Genomic DNA, 17327 nt, shown 5'->3' with positions numbered 1-17327 from the left:
GGATTAACTGGCAGAGTTTTAAAAGAAAGAACTCTGGGTGGAGCTATACTAGGAGGGGAGGGTTGAGTTGTTTCCAAGGTTATCAAATTTCACTAATAAAGGAGAATATTTGCAGCTCAGGATTGACATGAGGGGTCCTTGGTGCTCTCTCAATCCAGAATCCCCCAATCAGCCATGAAACATCCCTTCAGATCAGTAGTGGGATTCAAATCCTGGCACTATTGGTTCGCTATTGGGAGCACGTGGGCGCACTTGCTTGCTTCGCGAGTGCTTGGCGCTTCGGTGCATGTGCAGAAGGTTCTGCGCATGCGCAGAGCATTTTTGATGATGTCTGGGAGGCTGGGCGGAGCCTCCCACCGCCGCCGCTACCAGTTTGCCCAAACCAGGGTGAACCGGTAGCAACCCACCCCTGCTTCAGATGCAGTAGACTACATTTCAGTAGCCAAATGAGCATAAGACATTATTCTGTACATCAGGACTTCAGGTAAGAAGACAGAGGCACCAGATACTTCTGAATGTTGGCTTTTTAAAGTAAAGTATATACTGAGAAATATATAGGAAGGATAACCATAGTATTTCCCATCTTACGTGTGCTCCCAAGTACAGCAACCACATCACTTTCACTTTCATCATCAAAGAGGGCCACCAAGGACACCTCATATTCCATATCGGGTAGCAAGCCTTCGATCTCATAGGTGTCCACATCTCCACTTAAGATGATCTGAAACAGATAGAACAGGAGATTTAGAAGACAGAGAGGTGAATTATACTCCTTTTGGAACCTGCCCAGGGATAGTTAGAACGGCAGAAAAAAACAATTGCTACCAACCTGCCTTCCATTGAGGACCTGTATACTGCATGAGTCAAAAAGAGGGCTGTGAAAATATCTACAGACCCCTCACATCCTGGACATAAATTGTTTCAACTTCTACTCTCAAAAAGACGTTATATGGATCTGCACACCAGAACAACAAGACACAAGGACAGTTTTTTCCCAAATGCCATCACTCTGCTAAACAAATAATTCCCACAACACTGTCAAATAATTTACTAAGACTGTATTACTATTCTTCTTCTCATACTTACTAGTACCTATCTCTTCTCACTTATGGCTATATCCATGTTGCTTGTATCCTTACAACTTATATTGTTTTTATTGTTTCCTAGTATGATTTGATTGCTTATTAGTATCCTATGACTATCACTAAATATTGTATCTTATGATTCTTGACGAATATATTTTATTTTTTCTTTATGTACACTGAGAGCATATGCACCAAAGACAAATTCCTTGTGTGTCCAATCACACTTGGCCAATAAAGAATTCTATTCTATTCTATTCTATTCTATTCTATTCTATTCTAGTCTAGTCTAGTCTAGTCTAGTCTAGTCTAGTCTAGTCTAGTCTAGTCTATTCCTAACTCATTTTCCACATTCCAGACACATTGATAAATGTTCTTCACATCTCTTGATGAACTAATTGATCTGCATTTAATACCCATTAAACATGCTCATTCTTCATTTAGTTCCTTTGGTTGTCAACTCCCTAAATTTGTGCTTATTTATTATTTATTTATTTATTAAACACATTTATACAGCTGCCCAATTCACACATAGGTGATTCCAGAATTTTTTTTAATTTTTTTTTGCCATATAATAAAAATCCATTTAAAAAAAAAACCAATGCATAACCCCAGAGCAGCAACAGCACAATCAAATCAGTCACTCGATCAGCTCCAGTTCCATTCATAGTCCGCAGGACCACTGCAAAGTCATGTTTTAAAGGCCTTTTGGAAAAGCAACAGGGTGGGAGGCCAACCATACCTTCAGAAAAGGTGTAAATACTTGTGCAAATATTCCTTGAGGCATTTTCCTGAAAAAAAAATTATCTTGGCACTGCTTTGGCTTCCTAAGAAACTGAGCAGATGAGTTTTTGAATAGAATAGAATAAAAGAGAGCCAGTTTGATCCAGTTCTTGAGACAACATATTACAAAATGGGAGACTGTGAATTCTAGTTCCTCTTTAGGCATGAAAGCCAGCTGGATGACTTTGGGCCAATCACCAGGAGACCATGAGTTCTAGTCCCACCTCAGGCATGAAAGCCAGCTGGATGACTTTGGGCCAATCACCAGGAGACCATGAGTTCTAGTCCCACCTCAGGCATGAAAGCCAGCTGGATGACTTTGGGCCAATCGTCAAGAGAACATTAGTTCTAGTCCCACTTTAGGCATGAAAATCAGCTACATAACTTGGGGCTTGTCGAGCTCTCTCAGCCCAATTCACCTCATAGGGCTATTGTTATGGGGAAAATAGAAGGAGGTATATGTGTTGGATACAGAATATTCGCCGCCTTGAGTTATTTGTAAAACTAATAAAAACAGGATACAAACAAATAAATAAATGGGCAATCAATTGCTTGCATGCTTTTCACAAATGTACTCATCTATTTCGTCATCCCAACAACGGAGACTCTGCTCCTCAAAATGCACAAAACACAGTCTATCACCAGCAAGGAAGCCTGACTAGGTGGCTCAGTGGCTAAGACACTGAGCTTGTCGATCAAAAAGGTCAGCAGTTCAGCAGTTCAAATCCCTAGAACAGGTGGTCTGCGTGAGCAGGGGGTTGGGCTAGATGACCTCCAAAGGTCCCTTCCAACTCTGTTACTGATATAATTCAGCTTGCTATAACAAAGAGCATGTGAGGGCCAAGAACATCATTACCTCATCAGCTTCTTCGCCAGCCAATGGGATCCATGCTAGACGGTAAAGAGCCACATCAGAGGATGGTGGCTTCCAGCTTACTGTTAAAGTTTCAGTAGATACTTCAATAATTTCCAAAAATTCAGGTGATGGAACTTTCTCTGCAAGATAAAGAAAAAAAAAAAAAACCAGAAGGATTCCAAATGTGTCTGGATCAAATTTTGTTAAGTTAACTTTGTTCCCTAAACATGATATCTGAAATTGCTTCCAACTCTATGGAATATAAACAGCTGCAGTAAACTTTCTACAGAATTTTTAAAAGTTTAACTGATTGGCCAATTATAACTGCATGTATTACTGTAGTAAAAACAATGTTCATGAAACAAGGACCATTTACATCATCCTCAATTTCCAAAATTTCCATTGTTAAGCAAAACAGCTGTTAAGTGAGTTGTGTCCCATTTTATTACCTATTTTGCTACAGCTGTCTTCTGCAATTGCAAGCCTGAATTCTATATATTCCCTTCTGTTGGAATAAATTATTTGCATTTTTCCCTTTTTTCTGAAACCAGAAAGAAATACAGCAGAGAACAACAAAATCCTATTAATTGCTTTTTTTTATTTCTTCCTTGAGAGATGCTTAAAAGTTCTAATAAGTAATCAAATTTTGTCTGCAATTTTTCTTTTTTAAAAAAAGCCTCTGCAATCAGAAAGTAATATCTATGTGAAGAACTTGTGAGGTGTTTGGCTGCATCTACACAATTTGTTCAGGGAACTGGCACAACGTAACTTGACTTCGAGCGCCCTGTATTCAAATTTCTCTTTCTTCTGGTAGCAGACCAACTTTAACTACGATATTTGACCATGTTTTCATCTGCATTTGTTTTCAATAACATAAGGTTTCCAAGCTGTCAAGTGTATAAACCGAGAGCTATAAATTCCTTTTCTTAAGAAAATATGAATAAAACCAAATTGTTCCCTCCAAAAGAGTAGAAGAATATTGGGACTATAGCTAGACTGCTTTCAAAAATGCAGCGAGACTTAGCAGTCCCAAAAAGGTCCCATATCCATCTGCACTCTGATTCAGGTGACCCAGAGGATACAGATCAATCCCCAAGTGGCCTCAACGATTCTCAGTGAACTAATTCTCCAAAGCACCTGAGAGCAGGACAAGAAGCAATGGGTGGAAACTAATCAAGGAGAGAAGCAGCTGAGAACTAAATTTAAATTTCCTGACAGTTAGAACAATTAATCAGTGGAACAACTTGCCTCCAGAAGTTGTGAATGCTCCAACACTGGAGGTTTTTAAGAAGTTGTTGGATAACCATTTGTCTGAAAGTGGTGCAGGGTTTCTTGCCTAAGCAGGGGGTTGGACTAGAAGACCTCCAAGGTCCCTTCCAACTCTGTTTATTCTATTCTATTCTATTCTATTCTATTCTATTCTATTCTATTCTATTCTATTCTATTCTAATGACCAACCTTCAGAGCACTAATGACCACATGACTGCAAAGAACACAACTCCTTCTATTCCACACCATTCAGTCAGAACAGAAGAAGCTTCTTCAATGAGAAGCAAAATGTTTTCAAGGGGGAAAAAAAACCCAGAAAGTCCAGTTCCCTTTTGGAAAAGCACCTTTGGGACAACCATGACCTGGATGGTAGAGAATCTCCATAGACATGCAGCGAGACTTACTTGTGCTAAAGCTGCCCGTGAGTGGCTCAGACTGACCCTCGCTATAGAGGGAGAAAACGGCTACAGTATATTCAGTGAGAGACGTCAAGCTCTTCAAAATATGTGCTGACACTTGATCAACTTCTTCCTGCATCACAGAGGCGACAGGAATGAGAAAAGTGGTTACAAATCCACAGCTACATGAGGATGGAAAATCCATAGCTACGTCAAGAAGAGAAAAGAGGCTTCGTCTAATTCTTTAGCCAGAGACTTCTTCACAAGTGAAAAAGAAAACCCAGGTTAGATCCCAGGCTGCATCAATCAGTGACTTGGCAAATTCCCCATCTTACAGAAAGGAACAATCTGCTTGCTCCCCTTTAGCTAAATGGAAAGGAGGGGCAGAGAAAAGGGGGAAGGTGCCGACAGACTCTTCATCCAGGGATGGTTGGAAGCAGAGCAGTGGTGGGATTCAAATTTTTTGCTACCGGTTGTGTGGGCATGGCTTGGTGGGCTTGGCTTGGCTTGGTGGGCATGGCTTGGTGGGCGTGGCAGGGGAAGGATACTGTAAAATCTCCATTCCCTCCCCACTCCAGGGGAAGGTTACTGCAAAATCCCCATTTCCTCCTGATTAGCTGGGACTCGGGAGGCAGAGAATAGATGGGCATGGGGCCAGTCAGAGGTGGTATTTACCCTTTTCTACGAACTACTCAAAATTTCCGCTACCGGTTCTCCAGAACTGGTCAGAACCTGCTGAATACCACCTCTGAAGCAGAGTGTTATCCAAATCGCTACGGGTAGTCCTCAATTTACAACCACAGCTAAGCCCAAAATTTCAGTTGCTAAGCGAGACAGTTGTTAAGTGAGTTTTGCCCCATTTAGCGACCATTCTTGCCATAGTTGTTAAGTGAGTCACTACAGCTGTTAAGTAAGCAACATGGTTGTTAAGTGAATCTGGCTTCCCCATTGACTTTGCTTGTCAAAAGTTTGCTAAAGGTGATCACATGACCTTGGGACACACCGCCACCATCATAAATACATTATGGCTTGGATTGTGACACCATGCCCACCATGTTGCACATGTTTGCACTCCAATGGACATCACTGCTAGAAGGCCAAACTTGGCTGAACTTGTCAATTTCATCCAAAAGAAGAAAAGGAAGGAAGGAATGACTCTGCTGAATACCTGAGCATTTATAGGCCGGATGCCCTTCCTGATGTCTATGCAGAGTTCACAGCAGATGGGTTTTTTTCTGTGTGCCCTGGAAAAGAAATATCTGCTGCTCCCTAGGATCGAACCCTCAACCTTCCAAGTAGGTAATGAGTATCTTCTCCTCTAGGCCATCACACCACTCATTATTATAATTATTCCTTACTAAGCCTTAAAAAAACCCCCAAAGTTCTTCTCTTTCATAGCAGGCAGTCCCATAGCTCAGTAAAAGATGGGCATGAGAATGCAGAAATCGGGGTAGTGAGCATCCCCGCCCCACCCCCAGCATATACATCAGCTAGCTGGAATAGAGACATTTCTTTAAGAAGGTATGAAGTGCCATTGGACTGTCCTGTTTATGTTAGCCACGCTATTTCTGATGAAACTCAGATGGTGGTCGTCTTCCCAACAGCCATGGGCTATTGGGCTAAGGATGACATCATCCACTACACCCAAACTGATTGGTGGTTCATCCTCTCATCAGGGTAACCAGAAAGTGGTGGATTAGCCCTAAAGTTAATTGTGTGGGGCGATGATATCAGCATGATACAATCACCCTTGGCCCAGTTATTCAAACAGGACCATGATGTCAGAGACCATCAGTCAGCCTAATGAACTGAGGGAAAAAAAATAAACAGAACAACTCCAGGACATATGTTTGTTATTTTTGTTTTGTTTTAAAAGTGCCCCAAAGGAATATATCTGTTTATGAGCCAAACAGCTGTTCCTCAATTTTCTTTAAAGTGGGTTATCCTACCTATCAGCTTCAGCTGATGGGAGGGGAAAAATGGCTGCAAGTTAAAATGGACTCTGGGGAAAAAATATGCATTGGTTGTTTCTCAAGGGTGACATCCATGTTATAATGTTCGGGACAGGCCAGATGGAGATCTTATTCCCCTGGTCCAGTGGCCCCAAGCTTGCAATTTTAAGACTTTCTAGTTTTCCTGACAGTTAGAACAATTAATAATGCTCCAACACTGGAAATTTTAAAGAAGATGTTAGATAACCATTTATCTGAAGTGGTGTAGGGTTTCCTGCCTGGGCAGGGGGTTGGACTAGAAGACCTCCAAGTTCCCTTCCAACTCTGTTATTCTATTCTATTCTATTCTATTCTATTCTATTCTATTCTATTCTATTCTATTCTATTCTATTCTATTCTATTCTATTCTAGTTAAATTTCCTGCTTCACGTAGGCTGGGAGAACCAGCTGCTTCAGTTCTTAGAGATGAAGATACCGTGTTTCCCCGAAAATAAGACCCTGTCTTATATCTCTTTGAACCCTGAAATAAGTGCTTGGCCTTATTGCCATGCGCTCAAAAGCCCGATTGGGCTTATTATCGGGGAGAGCCTTTTCTGTGAGGGCACCCACCATCTGGAACGAGCTCCCCCCAGAGATACAGAAGATTCCGGATCTGTGCACTTTCCGCCGTGCCCTCAAAACATTCCTGTTTCAGCAGGCCGGCCTGGCCTAACTTTCCCTTTATATTGCTTTTGATTTGATTTTAAACTGGGATGTCTTGAATTATCTAGGACCAGAGTGTTTAGTATATTTTAATTGGTTTTTTTTTTTAACGTTTGTATTACATGTATTTTTATCGTTCGCTGTTCACCGCCCTGAGTCCCTCAGGAATAGGGCGGTATATAAATTTAATAAATAAATAAATAAATAAATAAATAAATAAATAAATAAATAAATAAATAAATAAATTATCAGGGGATGTCTTATTTTGGGGAAAACAGGGTAGGTTGAGAGCTAGAAAGAAATCTAGCTTTTCTTTTTTTTTAAGAAAGCCATCTTTCCAAAAACAGAAATGCTCATACCTAGTACAAAGCATCGGAAGCATAAAGCGGGCCTCTTGTTACACCGTCAGAATGGCCAGAGGAAAAGGCATTGCGTTGAAACTCACAAGGGTCTAGAAACAGGGGCAGCAAAGCCTGTTGCATCTTGTTACATACAAAGATTCTTTACAAGCTGTGTCATGTCGAAATTCTGGAAAGCCTCAGCCAATTTCTTGCCAGAAGAAGGAGAGAGCCAGACAAGCAGGGAATGGAGGGATGCGTGCCAAGGATTATAAAGAAATCCTTATTGAAAAAGATGTAGATCTATATCAGCTTGGGATGAGGGGTTTGCACGGATGGAGTGTTCTCAGAATTGACAGCAGTGAGGACTGCCTTGGGTAGTAAGTGTTGTTCAGCCACAGCAACCTAAGGATGTGTGGACTTCAACTCCCAGAATTCCCCAACCAGCCTTGAAGTCCACCTATCATAAAGTTGACAAGGTTGAGCAACACTGAACTAGAGCAAGGGTGTCAAACTCAATTTCATTGAAGGCCGCATCAGGGTTATGTTTGACACCCCCCCCAAGGGGGGGCGCCTTGACATCACTTGTGTCAGGGGGCACCTGTGGTGGCCCGAGCTCTCTGCCAGCGAAAATGGCAGAGCGCTCTATTTTTGGCTGGGACAGCCTCTTGCAACCCTCTGCCAGAGAAAACAGAGCTCAGGGGGGCCATGCACAGTCCCCACGAGCTCTGTTTTCGCTGGCAGAGGCGCCATGGGTCATTCCTTCACTGTTTCTAGGGCAGGTCTACGCACCCCATGAGCCGGATCTAGTCCATGGGCCTTGAGTTTGACACCGCTGAACTAGGGAGTCTAGGATACCAGGCTTGGGGCCATTGGACCAAGGCAGTAAGATCTCCATTCTGGTCTGTCCATTATAAATATTTCAGAGATTTCACCCTAAAAAAACAGCGAATGCATATTTTTCCCTCTCATCAGGTGAAGCTCTATCACTATTTCTATCTGTCCAGCCAGCCAGCCAGCCAGCCAGCCAGCCAGCCATAATCCCAGAAGGCAAGAACAAACTAATTCTTTATATGCTGAGAAAAAACATGGACATGTCCATTTAGACATCAGTAGGTCAAGTTTCATTTGAAGAAGGCTGCCTTTTTTTTTCTTAGCATATTATATAATTTACATTGAATAAAAAAAAAAAATTTAAAGGAAAGCACCTCACATCCTACATGACGGTTGATTGCAAAGCACAAAATTACTTCACTGTGCCATTGCTGGGTAAGAGAATATGAAAAATGGGAGGTGGGAAACTAATGGCTTGAATAAAGAAGAGGCTTTTTAAATGAGCCATATTCAAAATATAACAGAAACAATGTATTTATATCAGTGGTGAAATCCAATTTTTTTTACTACCGGTTCTGTGGGTGTGGCTTGGTGGGTGTGGTGTGGCTTGGTGGGCGTGGCTTGGTGGGCGTGGCAGGGGAAGGATACTGCAAAACCTCCATACCCACCCCACTCCTGAGGGAAGGATACTGAAAAATCTCCATTCCCACCCCACTCTGAGGCCAGCCAGAGATGGTATTTGCCGGTTCTCCGAACTCCTCAAAATTTCTGCTACCAGTTCTCCAGAATCTGTCAGAACCTTCTGGATTTCACCCCTGATTTACATAGGGAGTTCAAATTTCATTGAAAAGGAAGCCAGAAATGCTTTCTCAAACCTTTGAGATGGACCTGTTTACCTCATTTTGATAACTGTTCTTAACCAAAGAAGTTAATCTAACTGCCATTATATGAGTTATTGGCAGACTGGGGGGGGTGGGATATTGGTTTTACATAATAGTTCTGTTTTTAGGTTGTTCCTATTTATTTTTTTAAAAATCTACTTACCTCATTGGTTTCAGTCCCATCTGTCTTAACGTACATAATGCGATAGCCTTTGACCTCTGGGGAAGCTGGATCCCAGGTTATTTTGGCTGAGCTGTGATCCACATTTGAAAACTTCAAATTTCTTGGCGGACTTAAAGGCACTTGAAAATAGAAATGAATCCATGTTATAAATAATATATTTGTTTTTCGGTCAGTTGACCTATTGTGATATATGGCTTCCAGATGACATTAATCTCCATGCAACACTATGGGTCTGATACAAAATCTGGTCATGTTCAATGCAGAGTCCTCACCCAAGAAAGTTCACACCGTATGGATACTGGTGGGATTTTGAATTATATGGTTTGTGTAAATATGCTAGACTTTACAGCAAACTGAACCCCCTTTATAGTGAACTTGTTGAAATTAGGATGAATTAGGCTCAGCAAAAATCCATTGAAAAAATAATAATAATTTCAGTGTTAGAATTCATCTCCTATAATATTCTGGTAGTGAAAGCTGAACGTTTTTGCTGTGGTGCATATGGAATTTCTGAAATACAATATGTGTTCTGATATTCCTTTTTACCCTGTGTTGTACTCTTGTTTACTCTGAAGTTTATCTGCTTTTGGCTTCCAAGTACCTTTCAAAGGTTTTGGTCTCCAAGATTCAGACTTCTAAATTCTGCTATTGTTGGGTAATTCTAAGAAACACATCTACAAAGGCATGACTTGGGGAGAGGCTGAGATAGACACACACACACACACACACACACACACACACACACACACACACAATTAATCAGTGGAACAACTTCCTCCAGAAGTTGTGAATTCCAGAAGTTGTGAATGCTCCAACACTGGAAGTTTTTAAGAAGAGATTGGAGAACCATTTTTTTGAAATGGTATAGGGTTTCCTGAACAGTGGAACAGCAGGTTTCCTGAGCAGGGAGTTGGACTAGAAGACCTCCAAGGTCCCTTCCAATTCTGTTATTCTCTTATTCACTCAGAAACATTGAGAACTTTGTAGATATTTTAAGAGTTCTACTTGGAACAAGTCTATATCCTTTTATCTTATTCTCCATCCCCAATTTGTTCCTACACTGGATTATCTCAAATCCTTCCAAATTTCCCCATATCCTGCTTTCCATGAAATAGCAATGGGGAGGCTCAATTCCTACTCATGCTTTTTTTTTTTTCTTTCAGGAGGCTGAAATCCATTCAAAATCTATCCTCCTTCTCCATTCAACACTGTTGGAAGAAATATCCTTCTTGGTTCTGCTCCAAGTGGGGAAAAAGACACTGGAAACATGAAGACTGCTTGGAAAGATGGTTTAATGGTGGACAGGATCACATGGCTTGAGTTCCTGAACAGAAAAGGGGCAGATACAGTAAATCCTCGGGTTTTTATGCCCTCTCTGGCTTTGCATTTCCTGGGACCCTAAAACAGTATCCTGATTGGTTGTCAGACTCCCAGGGGGTGGGGGTCTTAGCTAGCCTTGCTGGCTGATGGTCACATGTGCTTCCCAGGTCACATGTTTCCGAGGTCACATGTGCTGAGTTTTTGCTGCTGTTGTGTAGAGGGCTAATCCTATCTTTGTTGGATCTTTGGCAATTCCTACTATGGCTCTGCCTGAAGGAGGTAGATCTTTGTTATGTAGAATAGACTGGCCCAGGCCTTAATGGCCCATTGACAAAGGGTGGGGGCAGGAAGATGGGAGCTGCTTCAAAACATGCTTATCCATTTCTCATCCAGGGAAATATAATATTCTGCCTTTTTAATATTTCCCCAAAAATATTTTATTCCTCTAGGAAAGGGGTGGGTGCTAACTTCCTACAACACTATTTCTATTTCCATTCAAGATCAATTTGGTGCCCAATTCAATATCCCAATTTACATTAATAAACATCAAAAGGCAAGCTCTCCTATCCCAGATGTCACAAAACATTTCAGGGTCAGAAGTAAAAAACCATCTAGGAATAAAAAAAACCTATCTGCAGATATCATGTTTCCTGGACTAGAATTTGACTTCTATTAGATTCATACATTCAGTTCTTTACAAGACAAATATGCACCTCAGTTCTCACAATATGCATCTACGTGTGGGGAAACAGTGAGTGCACGATCATTCCAATTAAAGGAAACCTAGCCAATATGGAAAAACTCAAATAACTCTCAAACACAGTTTTCCAAAGCTGTTATAAATTATTTTTTTAAAAGTGGTACTAACATTTGAACACATGATGTATGCTTAAACTATGAACTATTTTAATATGGAAAGTTTGGATCCTTTCGTAGCATTATAGCCAAAAAAAAAAAAAAAAACCCAACTCCACTGAAAAGATAATACAGCAATTTTTTTCCACTGGAATTCAGCAAAGCATGAAGAGTTGCTATGAGTATACATATTTTAGAGAAATCATACCCATTTTGTTTTAGGCTTCACCTCCAGAATTCTCACTCAGTTCTAAGAATTCTAGAATCTGGAATCTAACAACTCTTGAAGGTATCACAATATGGAAATTAACATTAAACTTTAAAACATTAAAGATTGGGATGTAAAAAACAGGCTGCAGTTAAAATTCAATGGAATTAAAATAGATGTTATCTCACATCTACAGTATTTTAAGTGGGAAACAAAGAAGATATTTTAAAGGAACATAAACTTCAAGAAACTTAAAAAGCTACTGTTGGTACTTCAAAACTGTAAGCAAGAATAGTCCACTGAAGTCACTTTCTCTACATGATAATAATCAGATAGTAACAAGCTGTTGAAGGAAATTACGGGCACCATACTAAAGGTTGCTCTTCATGTTCCTTCCTAAACAATGCCCCTAGTATTCTAAAAAGGAGTTGTGTCTGATTCTAAGGTACGGTGTTTATCCAGTGGTAGGATTCAGCCAGTTTGCACCACTTCGGGAGAACCGGTTGTTAATTTTCTGAGCAGTTTGGTGAACTGGTTGTTGGAAGAAATCATTAGGACAGAGAACTGGTTGTTAAATTACCTGAATCCCATCACTGTGTTTATCTCTGTTTCTTGGACAAGGGAGCCAGCATTGTCCGAAGACAATTTCCATGATCATGTGGCCAGCATGGCTATACTTCAAAGGTGCATGGAACGCCATTACCTTCCCTCTGAACTGGTACCTATTTATCTGCTCGCATTTGCATGCTTTCGAACTGCTAGGTGAGCAGGAGCTGATGCAGGTAATGGCAGCTCACCCCATTGAGTGGCGCTTGGGTCTTGAACCTGGGTGGTCAGTTCTTCATCTGACAAGCTCAGTGTCTTTAACTGCTGAGCCACTGAGCTCTCACAAAGTGAAGCTGCTCTTCACAAATATCACAAAGTGAAGTTGCTGTTCATGTTGCTGTCCTAAAGGATGCCTCTAGGGATTACCATTCTACTAAAGTTTAAAGGCATTATTTTTCAGTCTCAGAAAGCTTTTCCAGAATTTACTCCTGGGACAAATAGAAACACATAAAAACCACTTACATGTTGTTTCTTGTCCTGTAAGAGGATCACTGGCTTCTTCTCCAAACATTGCATAAACAGTGACCGTATAATCTGTGTTGGGTAGCAGACCCTCAAGTTCAACATGTGTGGAGGTCACTCCAATTTTCATCTATAAAAAATAGCAATAACAACAACACTTAGACTTATATATCACTCCATAGTGCTTTACAACACTCTCTGAGCGGTTTACAATCTCAGCACAGTGCCCCCAACAATCTGGGTCCTCATTGTATCGACCTCAGAAGGATGGAAGGCTGAGTCATCCTTAAGTTAGTCAGGATCGAACTCCTGGCTGTGAGCAGAGTTAGCCTGCAATACTGCATTCTAGCCACTGCACTACCACAGTGGTTAAAATGCAGTATTTTAATGTGAGTTCATTATAAATAATATGAAATAGTAGCATGCATAAGTAGAAGATAAAGAACTTTTTCAGGAGAGAGAATAATTTCTGTCAAAGTAAGAAAAACAGGATTTGTGATATTAACAAGGGATTGATTCATACCACTATGTCCTGCCTGAGGATCATTTGCACAAATTAGACCTATAATGGCTTGATGGGCAGCTGTCCAATTTGTGAGAAATCCTAGAATATCAAAAACCACCAACTGAAACGTATCCCAAAAGACAGAAATGTAGAACTAGGATTGCCAGAATTACACAAATCCCTTTGTACTTTCATATAATCTTCTCCATAACATCCTTAAAAGATATAATACTGTGAACCTTAAAAGATATAATACTGTGAATGTCACTTTTACTATTATTAATTACTGTTAATAATTTTGTGTCAGAAAAGTTTCAGATCTATAAAAAGAAAAGATACAATTGACTTTTATCACCTTAACTGTACGTGTTATCTGTAGAGCGTCTATTAAAGAAAATTCAGAATGACACAACAGTAGCAAGTCAATAGATTCTTATGAAGTTGAAGCTCTAACTCTTCAAATCATTTATAAATATATTGAATAGTACGTTGACTAGATTTACTTGAAATCTGAAGTCTTTTGACCTAAGATTTTTTTTATTTCAATTAATTTTCTGTGAGAGACATATGCTATATAACTTATAAAAAACCGAACATGTTTATATATTCAGTACTTTCTTGATTCTCTTCTAGAATCTTACATGCCTTTTTAAGGCTACTAAAAATTCTCCCACATGAACAAGTATGAACATAATTTCAAACTAGAAATCAAGAGATGGGTCCATTGTTCAATCTGGCTGACTTTTTAGCCAGTTCATACTAAATACAATTTCTGTCCACACCTTAGGCAAAACTTATTTTAATTTTACTTAGTAATGTTTGACAAATTTTCTGCATGCAAATGTATTATATTCCACAGTTGAAGCGAAGTGTCATTCCAAATTACACTTCTCAAAATGGTACACTGCAGTTTGACAATATTTTAAAAATCTCTATTAGTTAAAACTCTGTTTAAAAACTCATACACGTTTTGAACAAAAATGCAGCAAATTAGGTAAACTAATTTGCAAAAATGGTAAACGAGGCCAAATCCCAAGCAAAAATGTCCAGGTTTGAAGAGATATGCAGCAAAATGCATCTTAATACAGAACTTTTCTTTTTTCTGTTTTAAAATCAGTGCTGTGGACTTGAATGTATATTCATAGAAAAGAGCAAGTGAGAAAAATTTAAACATTGAAATTGGCTCTTATGTCCATCTTGAAGTCTGTATCAGCCTTTTATAAAATATATCTTGCCAAGAAACTCATAAGCAAATAATAGCTTCCTGACTTTGAGTCAATTAAACTTCCTGAGATTTTTTTTTTTTTTTGTCTGCTTGGTTTTGAAAAAAGTGAGAGGAAAGTATTTAGCAGAAAAATAAAATTGCATTTACCTCAATGGAGTACTATTGATATGATAGGCCAATTTTTATAGATCACCTTCCATTTCGTAAGTTATTAGTAGCTATCAAAAAGGCATAACATTATGTAGAACCAATGGGGACACTTGGATTCAGAGTAGAAGACGCTGCAGTGGTGTTCATAGAGTGATATTTGATTCATCACTAATCTCTAAACCTGACCTAATTCAATATCAAGCCAACCACAAGGGTTCTAAGTTTCTACCAATCCCCAACTGGTTGTGACTCCTGCATCTGTACAATTAATTGTTTCACTGTTTCTTCCCAAGTGCTACTATTCATTAACCCAAATCCTGGGTAAATTCCTTCATCAGATGGTGATAGTCTTGCCATGAGAGATGGCCCACTGTCTGGGGAAGATACTGGGGCAACTACTCATTATGTTACATGAGATGGTTGGGTTGGGTTGGATTGGGTTGGGTTGGGTTAGGTCCCATAATCCATTCAAACCAAGAAAATTGAGTTAGACTGTGGAACATACTGTATACTGTAGGCTCTTCAAAAGAAAATAAACTTATTTTCCTCTGCGCTCTTAGAATAGTCTCTGAATTGGATCTGTATTGGGAACGAGCCTTGGTAGTACAGTGGTTTAATGCACCCTGTTATTAACACAGCTGCCTGCAATTTTTGCAGGTTCGAATCTTACCAGGCTCAAGGTTGACTCAGCCTTCCATCCTTTCTAAGGTAGGTTAAATGAGGACCTAGTTTGTGGGGGCAATAAGCTGACTTTGTATAAATATACAAAAGTATGAAGGCTATTGCTTAACACATTGTAAGCCGCTCTGAGTCTCCGGAGAAGGGCGGCATATAAATCAAATTAAAAAAAAAATTCCATGTTTAATGGTGAAGAGCCTATACATTCCGCAGTCCAACTCAATCTTCTTGGTTTGAGTGGAGTATGGGACCCAACCCAACAATCTCATATAACATAAGATCTTTAGCAAATGTAATGAATGAAAAGAGTTTTACAAGACTTTTTGGATCTTTATCTTTCTTTCTTTCTCTCTCTCTCTCTCTCTCTCTCTCTCTCTCTCTCATTCTCTCTCTCCCTCCCTCCCTCCCTCCATCTCTCTCTCTTTCTCTCTCTCTTCTAAAATATTTATAACTCTTCATAGTTTTGGATACTCTACAAATGTGATCCTCATAACCCTCAAATCCTTCATCCAGGCCAGTAACAAAAATCTTCAACAGGACAGAGGCCTATGGCACTCCAGTGGTGAGGTGTCTATACTTCCACGGGGATAATTAATTCAACTGAAAATAGGGACTTCTGCACATTAGGTTTTCAGCCCACTCTTTGAAGGTTCATAAGACCTAGTTGATACTATGTTCTCTCACCTCCTTTTCCTCTGCTGCTAAACCATCAATGAGGGGTGCATACAGAATCATATAGCCAGTTGCACCGGCTACTGCCTTCCACTTTACTTTCATATTGTTGTGCGAGACATCATACAACTCCAAATCAGATGCCATTGGCAATGCAACTGCAGAGGGAAAAATACAAAAGAGAGTTACCGCCTATTTTTTTTTTCAAAGGAAGGCGCTGGGAAGGCTTACAAAAACAGAAACAACCAAAAAGGTTTTAAACTCAGTATTGTTTTGTATGGTCTGAGCAATAAATCTTTGAATTCTTTTTTCTAACAGAAGTTCTTGCAACTAATAAAAAAGAGTTCTTTTCAAAATATGTAAACAGGTTGATTCTGCAATCTCATTTGGTCATTTTGGATAGCTAGATAATTGCTCAACTGCAATAAATAAAATTACAACTCTTGTTAACCTGCACAGCCACTCTCAAAGACTGGGGATGACTATTTCCAAAACACAAAATGGAGAATTAAACCAATCCTCCTCCTCCTTCTCCTCCTCTGTCTGGGATGTGACTGAAATCAACATAGATAGCAAATCTGTGAGGTGTTAGCTACTTAGATCTCAATCAGGAGTGAAATCCTCCAAAGTCTGCTATCGGTTCTGTGAGTCTGCTACCGAGCACACGCACAGCGGTTCTGTGAGTCTGCCTAAGATGCAACCGCACAGCACCAAAAAAGGAACATTTTGAAGCCTTCCGAGTCTGCAAAGGTAAGTAGAACAATGAGGGGGGGGATCCGCTGTGCCAGGCGATTTAGATTAGCTAGAAAGCAGGAAATCCGACAATTCTAACTAATATAAATAGTGCATCACAGCTGATCGTTGCCCAGCTGATTGTCAGAAATACCGGTTCGCCCAAACTGGTAGCATTTTTTACTATCGGTTCGCCCGAACCGGTCTGAACTGCTAGCATTTCACCCCTGATCTCAATGTTATAAAGCCAAAGCCAAGCCTTGTACAGCTTTATAAAATAATAGCGGCACCTTGAATTTAGTGACCTTCACTCTCCCCTGGTGTAATAGAACGTATGAATGACCTTGGGGGACAAGAGAAAGAGACACTGCCTAGGAAACAGTCAGACAAAAAGAAGGGGAAGACCTCAAGGACTTAGCTATCAAAGGAAGAAACTTAGGAAGGACCTGCCCTAAAATTGATCGGATGGTTCAGATTGATGATAGGAAGATTGTACCTTCAGATTTGCAAGACTCTATTAACATGCCCTTAACAATAAAGTAGATTTAGTTCATCTAGTCATGTTTCTAGTTGTGTTTCCTGTCTAATTGACTTGGGAGGGCTGATACCCGAGACCCTGGGAGAATAGCCAGGTT

The 17327-nt window shown here is 40.0% G+C and overlaps 1 protein-coding gene across 2 annotated transcripts in view; it reads right to left on the bottom strand.

Annotated features, from left to right (window-relative positions):
• Positions 1–17327, bottom strand: part of COL14A1 (collagen type XIV alpha 1 chain) — a 151470-nt gene that overhangs the window by 82908 nt on the left and 51235 nt on the right. For both annotated transcript variants that reach the window (XM_034422237.2, XM_034422236.2), the window contains exons 12-17: positions 15973–16118; positions 12731–12860; positions 9259–9398; positions 4395–4521; positions 2722–2861; positions 589–721 (exon numbers count right to left, since the gene is read on the bottom strand). In XM_034422237.2, the coding sequence (XP_034278128.2) occupies positions 589–721; positions 2722–2861; positions 4395–4521; positions 9259–9398; positions 12731–12860; positions 15973–16118 (816 nt within the window). The remainder of the gene's footprint in view (positions 1–588; positions 722–2721; positions 2862–4394; positions 4522–9258; positions 9399–12730; positions 12861–15972; positions 16119–17327) is intronic.

Source organism: Pantherophis guttatus, chromosome 3 (assembly GCF_059756535.1).
Source record: "Pantherophis guttatus breed Tessera chromosome 3, ASM5975653v1, whole genome shotgun sequence".
Lineage (NCBI taxonomy): Eukaryota > Metazoa > Chordata > Lepidosauria > Squamata > Colubridae > Pantherophis > Pantherophis guttatus.
This window is presented reverse-complemented; position numbering and strand designations above follow the sequence as displayed.